The sequence below is a fragment of the Anolis sagrei genome, chromosome 3 (assembly GCF_037176765.1).
Source record: "Anolis sagrei isolate rAnoSag1 chromosome 3, rAnoSag1.mat, whole genome shotgun sequence".
Taxonomy (NCBI): domain Eukaryota; kingdom Metazoa; phylum Chordata; class Lepidosauria; order Squamata; family Dactyloidae; genus Anolis; species Anolis sagrei.
Window position 1 is genome coordinate 22,431,328 of NC_090023.1, and position 25,837 is coordinate 22,457,164.

Sequence of the window (25,837 nt, forward strand, 5' to 3'; positions counted from 1 at the left end):
AAGTACATTCTTCCCTTTCAAAAGTTCTGCTTGCATGCATGCTTTCTGCTGTGGTTCCTTAACCCCAAACAGTATTTTTGCAGGTCAGTGGCACTCAATGTAAGGATAATGAATAGCAAAACTTTATTCTCCTAATATGTTTTTTCAGGCTTTAGAACATAAAATGCTAACCAAGGTTTTTAGATGGTAAGTTTCTTGGGGGCAAGTAGCATTTTGCAGAAACTACAGGTTGAATATCCTTTATTAGAAATGTTTTGAATTTTGGATATTTTTTTTTCAGATTTTGAAGTGCCTATACTTGGATATACATACATAATAAAATATCATTATGATGGGACCCATCTAAACACAAATTTCATTTATGTTTCATATAAACCTTATACCCATAGCTGGAAGGTAATTTTATATACAATTGTTGTAATAATTGTATGCATAAAACATAGTTGGTGTACATTGAACCATCAAAAAGCAAAGGGAGATCATCATCTCATCAACCCATGTGGACATTTTCAGATTTTGAAATTCCATATAAGTGGTGCTCAACCTGTATTTCATCTGTCTATCTATCTTCTATACACACACACACACATACACATACAGACAGAGTCCGACCTCCAAAAGCAAGCTATAGTTCCCACTGAGCAGGAGACACTTATGGCCCTCCCCAAACTGACATTGCAGGTTACCATGAACATGTCAATGACCTCCACGCATGCCCACCACCCAAGTGAAGGCTTTCATAAAGGGACCATTTCAGCCTAGATTTTCTGTTTTCCCCCCACCAAAGACACCTCCCAGGATTCCTTTCTTTCTCAATTGCTGTGGAATTTGCATGACCCCGTCCACTGCCTCTCTCATAACCCTTTTCTATGTACTGGTGGACTTTGGGGTGGAATTGGCCTTGGCATTTGTTAGTTGTAGGTAATGGGATTTATAGTTCACCTGAAATCAAAGACCACTCCGAACCCCACCGATGATGGACTGGGACCGAACTTGGCACAGAGAATCCTTGTGACCAGCTGAACATACTACAGGGTGTTTTTGTGGGGGGGGGGGAGGTTGATCTTGATTTGGGCAGCATAAAACAAAGTCTTCTGGCACAAGATGAATAAATTTATCATTGTGGCATATGTTTCATGGTCTGGAGTCCCTTTCATCAGATGAATTGAATGTTATTCCTGGTCATCTTTTGAGTCTGTTTTCTTTTTGCTCATAAGTTCTGCATCAGTAGAGATGAAGTTAAAAAAAACAACCCCTGCTGTTCTCAAATGACAGTGAAATGCAAAAAATCTAGTCTGTGGTAAATCTGTGTAAAGCTATATACCTGTCAAGTAGGGTTAATACTTACTCATCTAATGATGCAAGAAATAGGCAATGAAGGCTTGTGCCATAATAATAAATCTTTGTGACCTTGGTGCTGCAAGGCTTCCTGGAATGTTTGTTGTGACAGCTTACCATAGATATCTTTCTGGAAGCTGTTGCCATGAAATACAAAGAAATTGACCTAGCAAGCATTATGTATTCTAGACATTGGTCCAAGCTACACAAATGTATCCTTTATACTGGTGTGATACAAAAACATTTTGTGCCAGATCAGTGTTGAATCAGAATAGATATCAAAATGTGACATTATGGTTCAAATTCTATTAGGAATTTTCACATATCTAAGTTTACCTTATATGCAGAAAAACCCTTTTTCAAGGGATTGACATGCCCTTCTTTCCTCCCCTTGCAGTGCCTAAAGTCTTCCTTTGACTTACTGAAAATCACCTGAAGTGACTCCACGTGAGCTTTACAGTGAATTGCACACATGGAGAAGCATCTGGATACATCCCCTTAGCCAGAAACAATATGGTGTCATCATTATTAAGACCTGCCTGGGTTCCTAGCTCTGCAGTTTCCATTTTGCATTTGGTTAAATGGATGTAAAGCATGGAAGAACCATACAGAGAGGCTTTAGGGGCTCTTTAGTAAATTGGGGGGGGGGGATATATATGACTCAGTGCAGCGTTGGTTCTCAGTCAGATGAACTGAAACCACAGTTATTATTGCAGATGTCATTACCATACATAGTAGATTGAGCTCAGATCCATTTTAACTGTTTCCTTCAGCCAATCCAACATCTTTGGTTTGTTCAGATGTCCATAACGGCAAGCGACCAGCCATCACAAATTCCCGACCATAACAGAACCACGAGGTAGCCGATCTTGACTTCTTCTCCCCAATTCGGCACCACCGTTTAATCTTTTTGATTTTCCTTTATTTTCTCAATTCTTTTTATTTAGTAAAATTGACTGGGAGTTGGGAACATGCATGGACAGGTGGATGGGGCACTTGGGAAAGTCACCCTTTTAGCTTTTTTTCCCTCCTTCCCTTTCTCTCCTTCAGATACTTGTAAAAGATAATAATAATAAATCTCACCAAACATAAAGAAAATCCTCGTTCTATGAAAACTGCTGCCACCTAATTACTTCTCCTCTAGAGTAGAAAGTAGAAACAGCTTTAAAGAAGCATTAAACCCAGAGATTGAAGCATGCTCATTCCAGACAGGACCTGCAGTAAAGCAAAAAGAGTCTTTAAAGGAAGCCCAGGGAGATAGCTCCAGGTTGATTGCTCTTTCTTTCCTGAGAAATGGGAAGCCTCCTGCATGCAGGGAGAGAGTGAATGCATCTGCAGCCTGTCTCCTCTAGAGTAGAAAGAAACAGCTTTAACAAAGCTTTAAACCTGGTCTCCTCTACAGACTGAAGGGAAAGGATCCCAGGAAGAGTATTATCTTAATTTTGATTATATTAATCCAGGTCTTAATGAAGGATATGGAAGGGGAGCTGTGGGAAGTATTCCCTCCCCCCACCATAATGGGCTGGATATAGTGCTTTCTTAACCCCTTTGCTGACACCCAGGCTGCCTTGAAGGAAAAAAAGGAAAGGCTCCCAGAAACGGAAAGGGGAGCCTCATAAGTTTCCCATTGCCGCTAGTGGGCAGGATCTAGCCACATTTTTCGGCTATGGACCAAATACAGCTATCCAGCTACCTACCTGTCTTCTAGAGTCATGTGAAAATGGATATGGGGGTCTATTGGAATCTGGCCAGCAGAAACGCAGGGTTTAGCCAAAATGTACAAGCCTAATACATAGATGATGCCATGTCCAAAAAATATTATCCATCATTAAATTAATTGGTAGACAACAACAGCTTCCTTTTCAATGCCTACAAAATTCAATTATAGTAAGAACTAATTGAATGGTTTATTCCATTTCTTTTATTTTCAAGTGCTTAAATCATATTGAGTTCCATTATGATTTTGTTTAAAATGGTTGCACATTTAATGTAGCATTAAATGCCTATCAGCCTGGCAAAATGAAAATAAAAATGCTGCCTGGAACAGAATAAATATTATCCAGTATTTCCCTTCTGAAATAGAGAGGACAGCAAGGGAGAGCCTATCAAATGAAAGAAAGAAATTGATCTGACCTGGGTATCAAAAGGTTGTGTCTCCTCATGCTGTCTTTCAAAAACACTGACATCAGGGCCGTAGCCAGAAAAAAATTTCGGGGAGGGTTGACATTTGGGGGGGGGGTTGAAAATTTGGGGGGGTTGAAAATTTCGGGGAGGGTTGAAAATTTGGGGTGGGGTGGGGTTGAAACCTGCCTCCTAGCTCACGCTGAAGCAAAGAGCACAGCAGGGGCAGAGCAACCTTCAATAGCCTGCAGGTCTGCCCCTGTCAACCACCTCCACCAAGTCTAGCCTCCTTAATGAGAGCATTCAACACACACACACACACCTTGGTTGCTTCACTCCATTGGCTATTGCTGCAAGTAATGACAGTGTGAATAAATTGTCAATATTTGCTTGAGATAGTGCTTACAGTTCTGGAGGGACTCTTAATTTTTTTGCTTCTCATAGACTTAGCATGGGGATTTGGTTAACCAGTTAAAATTCATGAGTAAACTAGGTTTTTTAAAAAAATCTGAAACATTTCGGGGAGGGTTTGAACTCCTAAAACCACCCCCTCGCTACAGGCCTGACTGACATAGATTGCCCTGCATAAAAACATAGCCAGGTGGCATTTTCTCTCTCTCCAATTTTAATATTTATTCTGATGCAGGAGTTCTGTCTGTCTTTCTGAATGTGATGAAGTGAAATGTGGTGAATTCTGTTGAAATGTGGATGTGACACAGGCTGAGCTTGAAACCCTAGGTCTCATCAGTGGCCGGGAGAGCTTTTGCACAATTAAAACTTGTGCTCCAGCTGCACCCTTTCCTTGGGAAGTCTGACTTGGCCATGGTGGTCCACGCTCTGGTTACATCCAGAATAGACTACTGCAATGTTCTCTACGTGGGGTTGCCTTTGAAAACTTCTCGGAAGCTTCAATTAGTCCAACGGTTGGCAGCCAGGTTGTTAACTGGAGCGGCGTACAGGAACCACACTACTCCTTTGTTGCGCTAGCTCCACTGGCTGCCGATTGGCTTCCAGGCACAATTCAAAGTGCTGGTTTTAACCTTTAAAGCCCTAAACAGTTCTAGTCCAGATTACTTGTCTGAACGTATCTTCTACTATGAACCATCACGAAGCTTAAGATCATCAGGAGAGGCCCTGCTCTCAATCCCACCATTCTCACAAATGTGATTGGTGGGGACGAGAGACAGGGCCTTCTTGGCAGTGTCCCCCCGTCTGTGGAACTCCCTCCCTAAGGACATCAGGTTAGCTACCTCCCTCCTGTCCTTTAGAAGACAACTGAAGACCTGGCTCTGTGGCCAGGCATTTGATTAGATGAAGTGACAAATCGAAAAGAATTTGGGTTTGCGACATTGGAATCCTGGCTTGATTTTTGGTTTTTCTGGCACACTAATATTATTGTTAAATGAATTTATTGGCTGATTTGTACGATGTTTTAAAGATGTTTTTACTGTTTTACTGTTTTAATTGTATTTTTATGGTGTATACATTGCAAGCATCGTTGATGCCTATGTGAGGCCACCCTGAGTCCCCTTTGTGGGGAAAAGGGCGGGATAGAAGAATATGAAATAAATAAAATAAATAATTCTAGAGCCCCAGTGCTCTATACCATATAAAATAGAACCTCCGCCTTTGTAGGGGATGGGGATGTAGGGCCCCCATGAAATGGAAAAAATACAATTCAAAATATTTTTTTTTGTTAACCTGAGAAGAACAGTAGGAATCTCAGCAGGAAACAGTAGGTCCTCCAGCACAACTATAAAGTTCAGTTTCCATTGTAAATTGACAATAGAATGGTGCTGTAGGACCCAGATACTCCTAGAAGGAACATATGAATAAAATCTGCATATACAGTAGAGTCTTGCTTAACCAAACTTGGCTCATCCAATATTCTGTAGGAGACTGTGCCTCCTGCCTGGAACCCGGGGGGGGGGGGGGGGGGCTCGGGGGGCTTCAGCCCCCCCCCCCCCGAAATTCTCATGGTGGTTCGCTAAAAGGCCTTATTGGTGCATTACTTAAACTGTTATGTTTATTCATATCATGATCTGATCACCATACTCAATATATCCCATATGCATGGGGGTATTGGGGTAATGATACAAAAGGTTTGCTAGGGTAGACCCTCTTTCACTCAGACTCAGCCCCCCCCCGAAACTCAACCCCCCCGAAACCCCCCCTGAAAAAAATTCACCCCCCCCCCCCCAAATGAAATCCTGGTTACGGGCCTGCTGGAACCACAGCTGTTTCAATACATTGTGACATTTTGGTGCTAAATTTGTAAAATAATTAATTACTACATAACGTTACCATGTATTGAACTGCTTTTTCTGTCAGTTTGTGGTATAACAAACTAACTTAATTTGTAAAATCATAACGTCATTTGACATTTAATAAGCTTTTTCCCTTAATTCCTCCTTATTATCCAACATTTTTGCTTATCCAACGTTCTGCTGGCCTGTTTATGTTGGATAAGCAAGACTCTACTGTAATTAAATCTGCAAAAGTAAAACCCACAAATGTGGAGAAGTGACTGTATTTAACTCAGTGCTGAATTTGAGGAAAATCTGGTTAGTTGAAGAAATAGATTAAAAAATCTGGTAAATTACTGAGATAATTCCAAACAGTGACTTTTCCATAGTCATGGCGAAAGAGCGTAACTAATAATATTTCCCAAGCCATCACTTAAAGGATATGTGGTATCTTCTTAGGATTTACCATCTCCAGTTAAAAAAAACACTACATTTATGTTAAAAGTTGTGAATAGACCGTTAAACACAAATCAAATAGTACAAAGAGGCTCTACTGACTTCATGTGCATTATCCAAAGTCACTTTCTTGCTTCACATGTGCAAGGCTGCAGTTTGTAATTGATTTTAAGAGTCATTACTAATATGTTAACATCTCTTTCCCACTTCAGCAGCCCGGCTTTAAGCACCAGCTATCAAAATACCCTTAACAGTTCATTTGGCATATTAAGTGCTCATGAGCTTAGAGGGTGATTATAACAGAAAGAAATTGTTCTCCAACTAGAAATGGTATTGGGGTTTGCAAGGGGATAACTATATTAAACATTGCTTCCAACACTAGTCTTGCCACCGCATCCTACAATTAGCACTGAAATACACAAGTGTTCCATACTAAAACTTAATTACTTTAAAATAACTACAGTTCTGGGAGCTTAAGCGTAAAAATGTTTTTTCCTTCTTCAAATATTTATAAGGTTTTTAAAAAAGGCTGTTTCAGTCTTACAAAATGCCAAATCTTGAGACAGATGGAATGACTATTTAGATTGTCCATCCAGAGAGGTTGCTAGTAATAAATGAAGAGGAGGGAAACACAATAGTTGGCAAGAGAATATATTGTGGTGGGAAACTCCTTAATTTAGGAGGGGAAAAATCATCTTTAGAATATATATTTTATTCAGGCTTCTTTATACAAATTAATTTTCTTCCCCCAGCGAACCCAAATTCATTATTTAAAAGTTAGTTGCATAAATTATTTATGTAATTGAATACTTGCATAATTCTGCTACTTAGTTATGGGGAGGCAGCTTAAAGACCCATTTTTCTCAGGGACTCTGTCTATTTGGTAGGCTGTTCTGCTCATCCACCCCTATCATAGAATCATAGAATCAGAGTTGGAAGAGACCTCGTGGGCCATTCAGTCCAACCCCCTGCCAAGAAGCAGGAATGTTGCATTCAAATCACCCCTGACAGATGGCCATCCAGCCTCTGTTTAAAAGCTTCCAACGAAGGAGCCTCCACCACACTCCGGGGCAGAGAGTTCCACTGCTGAACGGCTCTCACAGTCAGGAAGTTCTTCCTCATGTTCAGATGGAATCTCCTCTTTTGTAGTTTGAAGCCATTGTTCTACATCCTATTCTCCAGGGCAACTGAAAATAAGCTTGCTCCCTCCTCCCTATGACTTCCCCTCACATATTTATACATGGCCATCATGTCTCCTCCCAGCCGTCTCTTCTTCAGGCTAAGAAGAGACGGGGGACTCGGGCCGGTTTCCAACAATAAAATCACAAAACAATCATTAAAACATCATATAACATATTCAATTAAAACGTTATAATAGCAAAATGCAATCACATAATAACAATGGTCAGTCGTCATAGTGAATTCATTGTCCATCATTCAAGCTTGCTCCCTCCTCCCTGTGGCTTCCTCTCACATATTTATACATGGCTATCATATCTCCTCTCGGCCTTCTCTTCTTCAGGCTAAACATGCCCAGCTCCTTAAGCCGTTCCTCATAGGGCTTGTTCTCCAGACCCTTGATCATTTTAGTCGCCCTCCTCTGGACACATTCCAGCTTGTCAATATCTCTCTTGAATTGTGGTGCCCAGAACTGGACACAGTATTCCAGGTGTGGTCTAACCAAAGCGGAATAGAGGGGTAGCATTACTTCCCTAGATCTAGACACTACGCTCCTATTCATGCATAGTAAGTAACCCTCTTCCCTTGAGGGTTACTTACTTACTTAGGCGATCCCTTGTAGCCCGAAGATGATAGTCCTCCAAGTATAGTGTCTTGGCAGTGGATCTGTAGGTGGCTGTGGAGCCCTATTCTTGATCCACATGTTCTCTCGCAGTGAGGATATTGGTTTCCAAGTGAAAGGTGGTCCCGGTCAGGGTTGGCATGTTGTGCCTTCCTATTGGCATGTGTGGTGAAGTGTGAATTTTAACCTACAGTCATATATAATTATAGGTAGGTGTTTAAAGGGGTAAGTATTTAAAATAGCATAACTGGAGGATGGTAGCAAGCTCAACTCACTCTGAGATGGGTTGCCATGGTAAAAGGGGAGAAGCCAACTGTTACTTGGCAAGAGCAGGCATTTTAAATAGGCAGTCTGTGGTCAGAGAACCGCAGGGAAAGTTGGTTCTACTGTGTTGAGAATCAGGAAGGTTTAGGCTTTTAGTTTGTGTGGTTTAGATAGGCCAAGTTGACTTATTTAGATTAGCAGTTAGGGTTTGGAAAAAAGGGAAGAGAACCCCAGTAAGAATCTTTACTGTAACAGAGATAACAGAGGGAAAGAATAGGCTAGTACCTGGAGTGATCTCTTAAGGAAAAAAACACATTTTGAAGGAAATAAGTTTTAAACCTGTCTAGTGGAAAGAACAGTCCTCTTAAGAGTTGCTTTATGAAAGGTTATAAATGTAACCACTTAAAGGAATGTACCTTTAGGAGTAAGAAACATTAAAACCATTAAGCTTCTATACTTCAATAAACATATTACAGTTTCTCTTAAATCCAAGCCTCTGTTTCAAATACTTTCAAGTCAAGCTGCGCTACACATCAAAGGAAGATAAACAAAATATTACAGGCGAGTGGCTGTGTTATCAAATTTGTGGATTCATTACAAATTGTAGGAGACTCCGACAAATCAGTAACATCCCTACAACTGGTGGTGTCGTTACAGCATGTTTTCCCTTTCCCCCTCCATTCGTGCCTCTTCTAATTCTGCAGCACTACTGGTCACAGCTGACCTCCAATTGGAACGCTCAAGGGCCAGAGCTTCCCAGTTCTCAGTTTCTATGCCACAGATTTTAAGGTTGACTGTAAGCCCATCTTTAAATCTCTTTTCCTGACCACCAACATTACGTTTCCCATTCTCAACTTAGCCTACCTTACAGGGTTTATTCAACTTCCAACAATCCTCATCATTTATCTCAAAATCCCTTTAGGTGATGGCACAAGGAGATCAGCAAAATTCTGGGAAATTAAGTTTGAGACAGTAACTATGAGGGAAAGAGCAGGGCTTCTTCCTCAGTTCCAGCCTCACCATCCTACTCAGGGCTCTTTGGGGGAACCAAACCCAGCCCTTTTGGGGAAGAAGTGGTACCTGCAACAAAGACCTGGAGCCATGTACGAGAGTTACATAACTCATCCAAATTTCATATGTCAGTGTTTTAAACCTTTTAAAAAGGTTTAAAAGTTTTTTTGTGTGGCTGCCCGTTGTGTTTCTAAATATTACTCCGTATATATGAATTTAATGTATTACAAATAAAAAACTAATTGCTAATGAAGTTTTGCATAGCGGTAATATCTACCTGTTCTGACTTATAACTTCTACTTAAGAACTAACCTACAGAACCTATCTGTGGACTGCCTGTATATGTATTGATAGAAGTGTCTTTATTTTTATTTTTAATAGTATTATGTTATGTTTGGCTAGTTTTATTGTCTTCTTTTTCTTTGTCCTTTTTGATTATACATTGTTGTTTTTGTTGAAACTTAACAAAAACATTTTTTTAAAATGCACACAAATACAGCAGCAGCAACAGCAACAGCAACAACAACAACAACAACAACAACAACAACAACAACAACAACAAAAGACTTTTCTGTCCTAAAATTAAATGTGATTCTCTTTTTCATTTCAGATCCAGAATGCTAATGATGTTTTAATAGCACCTCTGGAGAAATTTCGTAAAGAACAGATAGGTGCAGCAAAAGTAAGTTGCTTACTAAAAATGTTTACAAAGCTTACAGATAGGTCATACACTGTTTGCGTAATATTTAATATCTAGTTCTGTAAATAGTTGCATTTGGACATTGCGCTGTACTATGACACTTGGGGAGAATTACCACTATCATTGCACCTATTGACTCCCAGTGCAGCTACAAGGAAAGGACTGGAAGTCAATATAAAGCACTTCTGTTTTGTCTTAACTGCCATTTCCTACATTGGCGGAACTCTAAACTGTGGTTAATCTTAATAGTTATTAGTTGAAATGACCAAATTGTAAAAAAAGTGATCTAAAGTTTGGCTTCTTTCACTAAACCAGATCAAACATGGCAGCAGTTCGTCTAGGTTCAGATGTTATAATAAGGTGTTCTTAATCAAATACAAAAACAAATATCGGAATCTGACATGGATAATCACTGTTGCCTTTGGCAATAGATCTTTTTATTCAAGGGGACTATTAGTTACAGCTTGGCTTGGAAAGTGGGGTTTTATTGAGTGGGAACTGTCATTTTTAATCTATCCATATTGCCTTTTATTTCGACAGTGTTTAAATATTATCCATTTTCTGTGTGAACATGCATGTGTTAAAAACTGGTTAGATGTTCTGAAGACAGAAAAGAGATGGTTATCATTGTTATAGCTGACTTGTAAGTTTTCCAGAGGTGCTTATTTTAGGTCAAAGGGATGATGTACATAACTCCTGTTCTGAATATTGTGATTTATAAGTTACAGAATGAAATAGTAGAGTAAGCTGGAAGGGTTGTATCAGTTAGGGAACTACAAAATGGTCTGCTCCTGCATTTGCAAAAAAAATTAATAAACCCTTTTGGTATGTAGAAAAACAGCCATTATAAAAACACATTCAATGAAATATTCTTCTTAACATGACAGGGATCTTTTAAAGGGTACCACCAGTCATTTGAAGTATTTAGAGTTTTGCAATTCTGCATTATTTGTAGAGTTTTTCTTAAAACTATAGAAATAGGATACATATGTAGAACTAATAATAACTGCTCACTTGGTAGGTTGTAGTGAGCAAAAAATGCCTTCAGGTAATTCTGTAGATAAGCAGTGGAGCCTGAAAGAGCTGGTTCCTCCAAGTAACTGATGTGTCGTAATAAATAGGTATGTGTTCTTGAGGACAATTTACAGGACTCTGGTGGGCCTACCTATCCTAAAGGCAGTATATCCCCTCTGAACTGGAAGAACAAACAGGGTCAGCTCTGGTTAGTATTTGAATGGGAGACCACCAACGAATTCTAGGTGCTGTAGGCTATTTTTCAGAGGAGGGAAACCACCTCTGAGTATTCCTGGCCTTAAAACCCTATGAAATTAATGGGTCTCCATAAGACAACAGGTGACTTGAAGGCACTTATCATACAGCGTGGTGAGGAGAAAACGAGTAGAGAGTGACCAAATTGGTCAAGTTATAGATTTATTAAGTGGCTGATGTCATATAATTTGAGGATGTGGAGCATAGGTAAAGAATACATTTATTAAGGCTGATGTGGCTAACAAACACTGAAAGTCCAATGCAGAATAATAATAATAATAACAACAACAACAGCCACTTTATTTATATCACGCCCCATCTCCAAAAAGGGACTCAGGGCAGCTTACAAGGCTACAACAGTTCAAACATAACATATAAAATATGCAAAAAAATTAGACCTAATCAATAAAAATAAACATCAAAAACCTAACATAAAAACATACAGAGAATTAGCATAGAACAGCTCAGTCAAAATGAATGAAACCAGTATATGAGATGCAGGGGACAGATTACATATCTGCTCATATTTTGTACTGCTTGTGACCTTCTCAGAAATGTCTGGATGAATAGTTTGGGATGGACAAGATAGATTGTAGACTGGTCCAGCAAATGTAAACTTCAGTTCCTAATAAGTGTTGCAACAAAACCGGTGGTGCTATTGTTTCAACTGAAGTCCACTAACTTAAGTGACTGACAACATTTTACCATTTACAAGGAAAAAATGTAGCTGTTACAAGGAAAACACATTTATGAGGTTGAAACAGTTGGGAAGCGTTATATGCTCCAAAGAAATTCCTTTAGTGAACTTGTGGTCAACGTGAAGGAAAAGGCAGTATCAGCCTTTTTAACCACTGGTTAGTACTTCCGTGAGAGACCACCACTGTAGGCTATATTTCAGAGGAAAGAAATGAGCAAACCACTCTTTGCTAGAGAAACTTCTTTGAAATTCATGGTGTCATCATAAGTCATCAGGTGACTTGAACACTCATAGCTGCATAAATTAAAGATTTGATGTCCATTTTACCATTTAGTAATTTGTATTTTGTTTAATTAGATTACACCATACATTCTTTTATAAGTCAACATCATGTGTAGATCAAGGACAGGTTTGTAGTCAAAATTATGGATTTTGATATGTCTCATGGATAAGTCAATTTATTTATTTATTTACAGCGTTTATATTCCGCCCTTCTCACCCCGCAGGGGACTTGGCGGATTACAGTGTACACATATATGGCAAACATTCAATGCCAATTTTTGACATACAAACATATACAGACATAGACAGAGGCTATTTAACTTTTTCTGGCCACCAGGGGAGCTGTCGCTTTCATCTGCAATGCTGATGAAGCACTTCCGCATTCCCTGCATGCTTCCCCGCTGGAATGCTTTGCTGGAGTCTTCTTTATGGCCTCATAAATCAGTTAATTTAGCCTCCCCACACTTTAAGGTGGTAACTTATTTTCCTACTTGACAGATGCAACTGTCTTTCGGGTTGCAAAGGTCGACAACAGGCTACACACAATTGGTTGGAAACCCACTCCAACCCGGGCTGGCTTCGAACTCATGACCTTTTTGGTCAGAGTGATCTTAATGCAGCTGACATTCAGCCAGCTGCGCCACAATCCCAAGTCAAGGGTTCTTTTGTGGGGAGATGAAAACACCAGCATCGCCTCGGAAGTCCAGATGCTTCTGGCGGCCATTACCATTTTCTCACCCAGACATTCGAAAAGCCAGAGACTGTGTCGTGATGGAGAGAGTAGAGAGGTTGCAGCATCTTTTAGACTCTCCCAGGCTAGACTAAGTTTTCCAGTTTCATTCCTTTTTTACAAGAGTGGTACAGTACTTACATTGACCCATGAATAAGTCAATCCAAAATGCATATTTTTCCAGCATTTGTAAAAAGTGTTTCTTATTTTGGAATCCTGCTGTAAAATAATGAGTTATTCGGACGGAAGCATATACTGGTACTGAGTTATTGTTTGGAGTCTTATTTGATGCCATGATGTTTGGGAAGTCAGCAATCTGAGTTGTTGATGAGATGTGGTTTCAGATATTAAAAGTAAACCTCCCAAATCATAAAGTTTCTTCAGTGACAGAAATAAATCATGTTTCCAAGATAGTAATACCTCCATGGCTTGGCATCCATAATTTACATTTTTAGACTATACATGCTTTAATATTTAATAGGTGATGCTATAGTTTCTTCACCACCAGAGAAAAGAATGTTTTAAGATATTAACTTAGAATGCAGACTTTAATAACTCAATTTATATACATTGATGGCAAAATTAAATCATTACTGACATTTCAAAAGTGTTAACATATATAAAAAACAACAATTACCATAAATTGTAATAGAGAAGGTAGCTACAGAGAATAAGTTCTATGATAATTATGTAATTATCCTTAATTTTTAAAAAAGTTCAAGTGACTTCAGAATGTCCTAAGAATATATAACAATTAAATCTGTTCTGGATTTCTTTATTTATGTACATGCCTATTGCTGACATCAGAGTGAGCTTCAGATTGTGAAAAATGTAGCTCTACAGATGATGTTGAAGTGGAGCTCCCATCAGCTGTAGTCAGCATAGAGAATGGTGAGGAATTCTGTAAGTTTTGGTTTGACAAAACTTGAAGGGTCACAGTATTCCCACACTTCTCTTTTAAACCAGGGACTCATTCATGCAACTGGAAATAATCTAAATTAATGCTTGCATTCAAACATATTATTATTATTACTTTACTGACACAAAAACACAGTATGTCACAACAAACAAGATATATATGCTGGATTTCAAATGAGATATATATGCTGGATTTCGAACACTTCCAAAGCGTCTAGGACTGTGTGATGTATTTCCAAATGATGCGCGCAGATCCAAGTAAGGTGGCCTTCTGCAGTAGACAGATTGTGATTTTGTCAATGTTTATTGTTTCCAAATGCTGGCTGAGATATTTTGGCATACACCCAGTGCGCCAGTGACCACTAGGACCACCTGTACTGGTTTATGCTAGAGCCTTTGCAGTTCGATTTTGAGGTCCTGATAACGGCTGCTTTTTTCCTATGTTTTTTCCTCAATGTGACTGTCACCTGGTATGGTGACATCAATAATCCAAAGTTTTTTCTTTTCCACAATCGTAATGTCTGGTGTATTGTGTTCCAAAACTGGGTTCTGGATTCCAAAGTCCCACAGTATTTTTGTGTGTTCATTTTCCACTACCTTTGCAGATTTATGATTTATGATTACCATTCTTTACTACTGGTAGGTGGTACTTGTGACATAAGTTGTTGTTGTTGTTGTTATCTTTATTTATATGTCACCTTTCTCCCTATGGGGACTCAAGGCTGCTAACATCTATCCACACTAAATAGTTTTAAAAAAGCAATACAAAAGTTAAAAAACCATTAAATAGTAACAGTGTGGTAAAAACAGAATTAAAATACAGCAAATACATTAAAATGGCATTTAAAACTCATATCCCTCCCCAATCCCACCCACCCTCCCCGGAGCCTCCCCTTACCCTTCCCCAAAAACCTGTTGGCAGAGGAAGGTCTGTCATAATAGTATGGTTGGTATAGCTAACCCATTTTTGGTGGACTGGACAGGAAATCACTTAGGAGATTTTTTTTCCACTGAAAACTGTATGTGTGATTTCATTTCACAGTTTACATTGTCATGGAAAATTAAACTGGAGAAGCATTATGTCAGAATTGCAGAAAAAAATCTATTGGGAAGTACATTGGTTAGGCAGAACTCACCTCCTTGAAATGTCTAGTACTCAATTTCTCCTTTTGCATATTAGGTGAATAGGCTAGCTATACCTGCATGGTCATGGCACATTATGTTCTTTCATTAATCCTTCAGCCAGAGCCCCCAATGGTGCAGTGGATTAAACCCCTGTGCTGGCAGGACTGAAGACCGACAGGTCACAGGTTCAAATCCGGGGAGAGGTGGATGAGCTCCCTCTATCAGCTCCAGCTCCTCATGTGGGGACATGAGAGAAGCCTTCCACAAGGATGATAAAAACGTCAAATCATCTGGGTGTCCCCTGGGCAACATCCTTGCAGACGGCCAATTCTCTCACACCAGAAGTGACTTGCAGTCTCCCAAGTCGCTCCTGACATGACAAAAATAAATAAATAAATGAAAAGCCTTCAGCCAAATCATGAACATGTGTCGCAACTTTGGGGGATCCTCATGGGCTACGTTCAATCTGTATAGCTGAAATTTTCATGACTGATCTGGATTTGTAGTAAAGTATTTGAAAAGTTAATTCCAATAGAATGAAACACAGACATTACAAGCAGGGGAACAGTAGCTGAGGGCCCCATTGAAAGCAATGCATAGCGTTAGGTTAGCATTACATTATATAAAAATCACTCTGAAATTTGCAACATTTTAAAATAGCCCTTTCCCCTGTTCAACTGAAGACTGAAAGACTGAAGGGATTGAGTGGGTGTTATATAGAATGTCTGAAAATGTCATTGGGGCACTTCTGCATAAATTCATAAAAGTTCTCTTCTGGGGGGGGGGGGGCAGAACGAGGGAGAGAGAAAGTGTATGTCAGTAAGTCTCCATGTTCGTATAGTATTATTGTTTTTACTTGTAACTGTGTTTCTTGCTCTCTCCCTTCCACCTCCACCCCGAGAGGATACAAACTGAGCTATACATTGGGCAGCTTAGCAGTTTATTACATGTGAGTCAGACAGTGTGGGGAGAGGGGGGAGAGTGACCTCTATCATTTATAGCACAAATCATAGGAAAAATGGAGTGAGCTAAGTGGGAAAAGATTTCGAGCACGAAGTCACTTGCCTTATTTGGTCAATGTGGTTTACTGGTCCCCAGCTGGTAATGTTGTTGAGTTCATGGATTACTGTGTTGTCTGCTTTTAGGTTAAACCTTTCTGTGGTATGTTCTTATCCGTCCAGCATAGTATTTAAGAAATCCTGGTTCACTGCACTCATTGGTCTGTGTCAGATGAAAGAAGATGAAGAAGCAAACCAAGATGTTTTAGAGATAATAAAGAGAGACTTTCCCCCTCCTCCCGCCTCTCTTCCGCACTGCATTCCATCTGCCTTGCTATTGCTTTTGGCACAGCAAGAGACAGATCTGTTTGTTTCTCTGTTGATTTGGCTCGGTGCCTATAATAAGAATAACAATACTTCGCATTTATATAGCACTTCAGAGAGATCAAAGCATTTACTATACATTATCTTGTTGTAGTCCTTCCAACAACCAATCCTATAAGACAAGTCATTACCACAGTCTGGTAAAGTAACTTTGCAAAAGTTGTCACTTGTTGTGTGTGTTCAAATCATTTCCAATTTATAGCAACCCTGTCATAGAGGTTTCTGTGAATAAAAGTATAGGGTTTGCCCAAGAATACCAATGGGTTTTTATGACTTAGCGGGGAATCAAACCTCGGTATCCAGGATCACAGTGCAGTGCTCAAAAACGACTACACTACAAGCGTGCAAGCTTTTCACTAACTTGTGGAAGCTAGCAGCCTGTTTAGTATTTTCCTCCAATTCAATATGAAAACATAAATATATTGGTGTCATAATAGCCTAACTTTAAAAATAAAGCTCTTCCTGGATGACTGATCTAACACACTGGTACATGCCTCAATTAATTCTTGTTTGAGTTGTACATGAAATAACATGATGTGCAACTTCCTTGCTACAACGGCTCTGCTGGCTGCTGCTCAGTATCCAGGCAAAATTTTAAATGCTGGTTATTTTAATTTACATTAGAGCAGTGGTTCTTAACCTGTGGGTCCCCAGGTGTTTTGGCCTACAACTCCCAAAAATCCCAACCAGTTCACTAGTTGTTAGGATTTCTGAGAGTTGAAGGCCAAAACATCTGGGGATCCACAGGTTGAGAACCACCTCTATTAGGGTATGATACAAAAACACACAAATCTGCAGGGGATATGTTCCGAGACCCCTTGTGAATAATTGAAACATCAAAATCACGAACCCTGTATTTTGACTATTCTTGAGCTAGAAACATATCATAGAGTCACACTGGGGGAAACAAATACTTCTAAGGGGAATATGTTTTGGAGCATGGATAAATTAAATTTATAAATATCAAATTGGTGGATAAGTGGGTTGTACCCTGCTTTATATAATTTCTATCCCACCTTTCTCCAGCATAGGATTTAAGGCACTACAAATTACAAAACAAAGTTTTGATCTATAAAACCCAATATGGCTTACCTGAGAGATTGTATCTGCCTGCATGAGTTACTTGTGATCCTCCAGTGAGACAGTTCTCTTGAGCCCAATACCTTGTTGGGATGCAAGACAGGACCTTGCCTCCCCTGGGCTCTGAAACTCTCTTCCCAAGGAGATCAAAATGGCTCCTTCCTTGTTGTGATTCTGTCAGCAGAAAATATTATTATTATTATTATTATTATTATTCTGATATACTTTTAAGGGTCTAATGTATATTAAATGCTAGAATCAGCATGGCATAGTGACTTGAGTGCTAGGCTAGGTACTCTGAGGTATCAAAGCTGAAATCCATACCTTGTCATGGATAACCACTGACTGACCTTGTAGAAGCCATGTATTCTGTGTATCAGAGGAAATAATGACAAATCCTTTCAGAAAATCCCATGATAAGTTTGCCTTCAGGTTGCCATAAGTTGACTTGAGAGCACATGACCACAATTTTAAATATATATATATATATATATATATATACACACACACACACACACACACACACACACACACATACAAATACACACAGTATCTTTAGTATTTTAATAGCTTCATTTACTTTTTATTGCTTCTCATATATTTATTGGGCTTATTTTAATTCGTTATGCACCTTGAACACCAGTATTAGGTGAAGAGGTGGAAGCCAACGTTCAGTCCTGAAGTAGTAATAGTAGTAGTAGTGCCTCTTCTTCTCCTTCTCCTCCTCCCCTCTGCTGCTTCTTCTTCTTCTTCTTCTTTTTCATCGTCATCATCATACTTCACTTTATATCTCCTGCAGGAGACTCAAAGCAGCTTAGCATAAAAGCTATATTTAAAATATAAAAATAGGCAAACTTTAAACCAGAATTAAATATAAACAGTATTTTTAAAAATCCCAGTTAAAAACCATTAAAACATGTTCAAAGTTAAAAACCATAGCACCTCATGACTTGATCTTAAAAACCTTCTTCTTTACAAGCCTGCCTGAATAAAAAAGTTTCAGCCTGCAGCCGGAAAGACGGCAAGGGGGGACCATTCTGGCTTCCCTGGGCAGGGAGTCCCAAAGTCAAGGGGCAGCTACCGAGAAAGAAGGGCCCCTCTCTCATTCCACCAACTAAGCTTGAGATGGAAACCCACCAAGGACTTGGGCAGGTTTGTACAATGGGATGTAGTCAGCCAAATAGTCTGGATCTGAACTGCCTAGGGCTTTAAAAGTCATAACCAGCACTTTGGAGCTGCTGCAACTGGGGGGAGGGGTTGCCTGCTCCTTGTAGCCAGCCCCAGTGGTCAACCTGGCTGCAGCTCTTTGGACCAGCTGAAGTTTGCAAGCACTCTTCAGAGGCAACCCCATGTAGAGCATGTTACAGTAATCCAGGTGGGATGTAACTAAGGCATGTACTACCATAACTAGATCTGGCTCCTCAAGAAACGGGCTCAGTTGGCACACAAGTTTTAATTATACAAAGGCCCTCCTGGTTACTGCAGATACCTGGGCCTCCATGTTCAGAGCCGAGTCCAGGAGGACTCCCAAACTATGGACCTGTGTCTTCAGGGGAGCGTAACCCCATCCAGCATAGGCTGGGTCCCTGTTCCCTGGTCTGCCTTCAAACTGACCAGGAGTATCTCTTTCTTGTCTGGATTAAACCTTCTTGCAAGGGCCCCAGCTGATAGTAATCAAAATAAAAAACTGAAGAAAATGTTAACTTCTTCCTCATTTTAAATTTGACATTTTATTTTTAAAAGCTCTCACAATTCAAGGCCATCCCACCACATCGTTCTTCTACATTAACTTGACTTTAGTGTAAGTTATTATCTCAGAAAATAGGATTTTGGGAAATCTTGCCTTCCAATGTTGTCAGTTAATAAAGTTAATATCTAAGGATTGCTTCTCCCCCACAACCCCAAAAAGAATGACAGGGTTGTTAATTCTGATGTGTATGTTAGCATTGGGGACAATTCAACGCTAGGGAATGGTAAAGATGTGCATTGCAAGATGGCAAAGAGGAAATAATATTCCCAACGGCTCTCATCTCTTTGGATGCATATCTTACTATTGTATGGATGTGTAACAATATCACTTGAGTGTCATCTAGCTTTGGAAAATGTCTACTTCTAACATACATCTTCTACTTTCCTCTTTGTTTACTGTAAGACACCACCACTAGTTTTTGCTCTATAATGCTGCATTTATGCTTGTCTATTTGAGATTTCACAAAGGATATGAGGGCTTTCTATATTACCTTGCAGCAACTGGAAATATGAAATGATGTACCTAGTTCTTGGGATAAATGGACCTTAATTTATGCAATTGTTGCTTCTTGCCAAAACACAGGTACTGGGAGTGGACTACAGGACTTGGACAAAAATCTGACAATTCCTTTTGCAGCATAAGGGCTGAATTGCCCCGATTAACCTTACGTTTCATCTCTCTCTTTTTTCTATTTGTAAACAGGAAAACACTTGTAAACAATTTTTAACCATGAGCATGGGATTGTTTTCCCATAATTGGCCCTGGCAATCCAACTGTGAAGGGCTCTGCTGAGATGTTATTTGATAGTTGCCTGGGAAAATTTGTTTTAGCAGATGCTGTATTTAATTAATGTTTGCTTCGCTCTCCACTGTTAGTCCCTTTGAATGTTAGCAAAGAGGGGTATAAATCTGTAAATAAACTTTTAGATGAGTAATTTTTTCCACTGCCACTTATGTCAGCCATTTTTAGCTGAAAAGTCAATTAAAAGATCAAGAAAAAACAATCAAGTGATTGGAGTAGTTTGCTAAGCTAAAATATTTGTGACTTTTTCATTTAGAATGATGATGGCAAATGATGACATGATAATAATTTATAAGGAACTGTACATGGTGAATAGAAAGACATTTTGCTGCCTGCTCCAGAACAACTGAAAAAGCCGAGTTGTCTTCTGAAATGAAGGTGGATTTCAGACTTTGAAAAGAAAGTATTTCATAGAGGCCATAATTAAAATCATTAGAAATTGAGATTGCTATAAATAGCCATTCAAAGATACCATATACTGAATCAGTCCACTGGTCAATTGATTGAGTGTTGCAGACACAGACAGGCAGAGACTCCAGGGATTTCAAATGGTTTTCCTAACCCTATAAAGAAGAAGGGCAGAAGGAGAAGATGACATGGTAGTCATGATCATATTTGTTTATATCAGTGGTTCCCAACCTGTGGTCCATGGACCACCAGTAGTCCGCAAGAACTAAAATGTGTTCTGCGGCCTCACCATTACTACACCATTGCAACGAGAGCAACTGGTCTCGCAAAACCTTCTTATAGTACTAAGGCTTATTAAATATGGTTTTCTGTGGGTAAGCAGATGGCAACTACTGGGTGGCATATGTTCTGTATCAGAAACTAGAACTGATGTGTTCTATCCAATGCAATTTTCTGAATCAGCACCACAAATAACCAAACCAAATCTAAAGTTGATCAAAAGCTGATTCATAACCCTTCTGGTGCTAATGTTGGAGAGTGGTCCCTGGTCACAGTGATCCCTGGTCAAAAAAAAAAAAGGTTGGGAACCACTGGTTTAAATAAACCCTTTTCCCAGCCTAGGACTCAGATGTTGTTGTATGCCTTCAGTTAATTTCTGACTTATGGTAACCCTAAAGAGAGCCTCACTCTGGTTTTCTTGGTAAGATTTATTGAGAAATTTGCCATTCCCATCCTCTGGAATTGAGACTTTTGCCCAAGATCATTCAGTGGGTTTTCACTAGTGAGTGAAAATTCAAATCCTGGTCTTCCAGAGTCCTGACTAGAGATACCAGGAAATATTTTTTAAACTTTATTTGGAGAATAGATCACAATGGATCTATCAATGGCTCTTCTTAGTACCATATGGTAGGGAGAGGCTGCCTTCATAACAGCTTTGTGAATTCCCAAACATATGTCTGTGATTGCATGAAATGGAACACTGTATTGAAAGAAATGTTTAACTTACCCTGCAAAGTAAATCTTTATGATAAATAGACCAGAGAACACACACAGTGATGTTTCATTAAAATAGTCAAAAGAGATCAGTAGGGAAGGTAACCAGATTCTACTGGTTTAGTCGCTCATTTTCAAATAGTACACCACTTCAAATAATATGTAACATTACAACATTTCGTTTCATCTTTCAATTTTCTGAAAGAAGTATTGTATTTCTTAAAGCTACCCATCACATGGATCACAATGTGGAAATATTACTATGAGATTAATTATTTCTAGTTCCCTTCCCTTTGGGGAAAAACCTGTCAAAACTACCTGAGAAATATGAACTGCAAAACAGTGGATTTTTTATGAAATATTTTTGAATCTGGCAGGAAACATTATACAGGTGCTACACCGAAACTAAAAAAAACTTTATTCTGCAATCAGGCTTTCTGTCAATATTATATATTTTATGCCTCGGTTCTGTCATGCTAATTGAATTGTATTATTTTTCACATTGTAAGTTTACACTTCAATCTTTACAGTATAAAAACACATCCTTAATCATGTGCTGCTTTGAATCCCTTTTTTTAGATAGCCAGAGAACAAATTATGAGGTCTTCTTCTGTATCCCATTCTTATCCATATAGCTACCAGACTATATCTCAAATATTCTAGGATGGAAGATGTATGGTCTTCATGAATGTTAGTCTTTTGAAAACTAACAGTGCTAGAAAATACATACCGTAAGTGTGAAGATTCTGATACTTAGGTCCTCTCATCTACCAATTTGACATTGTGGCAGAAACAAAGGAAGAACATCATCCCTTCTTAAAACATTTTGCAAGTTCCTTGCTACCAAAGATCTTTAAACTTCAGTCATTACTCCTGTAAACTCAACTTGAACTTCATATATGATATGGGCATGATGAAGCATAAGCCAACACTTACTGTGCCCTCTAATTTCACTTCAAAAATATAGCATTGGATTGACTCCCCATACCCTACGCCGCCCCAGCCCGGAACACGTTTCAGCAGTTTGTACATTTGTTTATTTATTTATTTACCTTATTTATACCCTGCCTTTCTCTATCCCGAGGGGGACTCAAGGCGGCTTACAACATACAATATCCAACTAAAAACATGGTTTAAAATTAAAAACATAATAAACATAATTGAAAGACTTTGACAATAATTAAAATATATTTCAATGAAGCATGTCATTGCATTAACTTTTCATGTGAGTTTGAAAGAGTTCAGCAGGGTTGATAATTGGATGCCTTAGAACTCTTTATTTCATAGAGTCATTATACATTGAAGATAATAATAATAACAATAACAACAACAACTTTATTTGTATCTTGCCACCATCTCCCCAAAGGGATTCAGGGCAGCTCACAAAAAGCATTCAATAGTGCAACAACACACAAAATGCAGCGAGGTAGTTTGCATGACAATATTTACATAAAATAACATATAAAACCCCTACGGATTTAAAATTCAATAAAATACAGCAAAGGCTCTGGATATAAACAGACTGTGTACAATATCAGTCCCATAATGTGCTAACGTGAAGCAATCACTAAGTTGAAAACAACAACTTTCTCTCTTTTGGTGGTGGCAGTTAATGCAGGTAACTACAACTTTTAAAGGTCTTCCTCCCAGGTTTTGAAGGTATGTGGATGCCTTTGGCTATTCACAGTGGCTGAGATCCTACATTGTGCTTCAGATGTATAAATCTCCAACTTCTAGTGAATACCAACATTGTGTAGCTGTGTATCAGTCAATGGCCCAGTTTATTCGCAGTCAATGGCCCAGTTTATTCACAGATTATTCTCTTGTGAAAGAGAATACATAAGATAGGAATGCACTATTCAAGAATGCACAACTGTATAGATGAAGTCCTGTTGGTTAGTCTCCAACCAAAGAAGACTCTTTGAATCAATTGTTTATTGCCTCTAGGTAAATTCAATTGATTCAGTGGCTCAGGTATACAAAATCAATAGGAGTCTAAATGAATGCCTAAGGAGCTCTCATGCATTGTGTGTTAGATCTGGCAAAGTCTTCTCTAACAAAAACAAACAAAGAAACCCCACTCTCACATTTTTGCAAGAATCTCCTATCCTGAGCAAGGTCAATCATGTGTGAGGAGTATAGTTCCTTCCCATTCTGGAGGAACACCTCATGATGTCAAAGATAGTCACATTGTTGGTTCCTCTTATGTGAGTTGAACTTTTGATATTATTGACTGAGCAGTGTAAACATATCAAACACTTCAATATAGCAAAATAAATGTAGAAGAAGAGTTTACTTAATTTGATCCTGACAGCCTACCATTTAGATAGTAAAACAAGTACTAAGAATCATTTCCCTTATGCCTAGAGAACCAACACTATATCTAATGGACTGTTTCCTTTTATTGTTTCACATCCTTATTTCACAATATTTGTTTAAAAAAGTGAATTTAAATGTTTCCTGGAGCAATGCTAGGTTGTAGCGACATTGCCAATCTTAGAATACTAGCCCAGTTTTCATCTACACCTGGTTTACAAGCAGGATGTCTCTTGACAATCCAGACTTATAAGTCAACAATACACTGTGGTTTGTGGGGAGATGGACATACAGAATGCACGTGTATGATGAAACGATGGAAAATAAGCAGTTTTGTATAGCTACTCCAACTTGCAATAGATAGTATGCCACCCAACATGTTGGTTTATTAACATTAAGTTAAAACTACCTTGTTAGGATGTAATTTTTCCATATAAGTTGCACATCAGTATTTAATTTAATTTTTAAAAAATATAGAAAATTTTTGGTATATTCAGAAATTGCTTTGGACTTACTAAAATAAATAAATTCCTTGTTGTTCGAATTCATCTCTTATTGCTTCTTTCCACCTTTTCTTAGTAATTCTTTTTAAGGGTCTGGGGGGCACTCAACTGAAATCAAAAAATGTTTTCATTGGCAGTTTTAGATGATATTCTGTACTTGCTGATTCGCAGGTTTGAAAGGCAAGCACTTTTGTTTTTACAGTGTCCATGGGAATATTTGTCCAAGTAATTTCTTTTTACAAGTCAGAAAAGGCTGGCTTCCTGGCATCTATTAAGGGATTCCCAGCAGTTCCATCATGACTTAAATAAAAATGAAGATGTAAATTCAATTATAGTTGCTGAGTTATGGCCTGAGCATCTACTAGTCTTGTTCTGGATATTTTCTTCATCTGATACCAATGGAAAGAAAAATGATGGTGTGTGCTAAGTAGTAAAGAGGAAAAAAAATAAAATCCTATTTGTTTTGTTGCTTTCCAGTAAATGTGGTTCTCAGCCACAAGTGCCCTGGTAACAGGAAGTCACGGTTGTTAACTTCTCTTTCACTTGTTTCAGAACGGTAAATGTTAAAGGTAGGAGGGCCGACTGCACATATTGTAACAGGCTACCTTTTGTTATCCTCTTGTGAGGGATGTTCAAGAATGCACTCTCTTAACAATGCTTGCATGTTTTGTATGTGGGCAGAGTTTTGCCAGGGATTGTGTGAAATCCTGCAGAATATAAATGACTAATTTATCATAGTCATAACAAATTAAATGCTTAACGGTTTGGTGCAGGAGCTCATTTTGCATTGTGACTCACATGATTGGTTTCACTTAAATGTTGAGTGAAAGGAGCATTTGGGAAGAATCCCCTCTCCACCTTATGAAGTTTCAGCTATAAAACATAGAGAGGGCCCCCAGGTGAATCTCATTGCTTGTTAACAATAGCATATTATTGCGTGCAAATAATGTCTGTAGCCTCAGGGCTGTGGACCTACATTCAGCAACAAAGGAGTAAGAACCATCAAACTTTAAAGAAGCATACAGTTGCACTGAAAACAGTTCTATTGGAATGAGTACTCTATGATACGCATGAGTGCTGTATCTGTGTGTGTGTGTGTGTGGGGGGGGTATATTCCAAGTCAGCTGACTTGGAATATACCCCCACATTTTGATGACTGTACCTATCACTCAAACTCTTTCTCTCTCTCTCTCTCTCTCTCTCTCTCTCTCCTTCCTTCCTTCCTTCCTTCCTTCCTTCCTTCCTTCCTTCCTTCCTTCCTTCCTTCCTTCCTTCCTTCTTGTGCACAGTTAGCCCTCCACGTTTGCAGGTGGAGAATTTCAAGTGTGATCTATGCATCCAACCCCTGCAATGCAGGAATACACAATCAAAGCACTCCTGATAGATGGCCATTCAGCCTCTGCTTCAAAACCTCAAGGGAAGGTGACTCCACAATCTCAGGCAGTATATTCCAGTCAAACAACTCTTACCATCAGGAATTTCTTCCTTGTGTTTAGGTGGAATCTCTTTTCCTACAATTTGAATCCATTGCTCCTTATCCTAGCATATAGAGCAGAAGAAAACAAGCTTTCCCCCTTATTAATGTGACATCCTTTTTCTTATTTAAATATGGCTATCATGTTCCTCCCAGCCTTTTCTTCTCCAAG

General features: G+C 38.9%; 1 protein-coding gene across 1 annotated transcript in view; it reads left to right on the forward strand.

Moving 5' to 3' along the window:
* ARHGAP42 (Rho GTPase activating protein 42) overlaps positions 1 to 25,837 on the forward strand; it is a 201,625-nt gene that overhangs the window by 92,704 nt on the left and 83,084 nt on the right. The window contains exon 4 of the mRNA XM_060771073.2: positions 9,848 to 9,919. Coding sequence (XP_060627056.2) covers positions 9,848 to 9,919 — 72 coding nt within the window. The remainder of the gene's footprint in view (positions 1 to 9,847; positions 9,920 to 25,837) is intronic.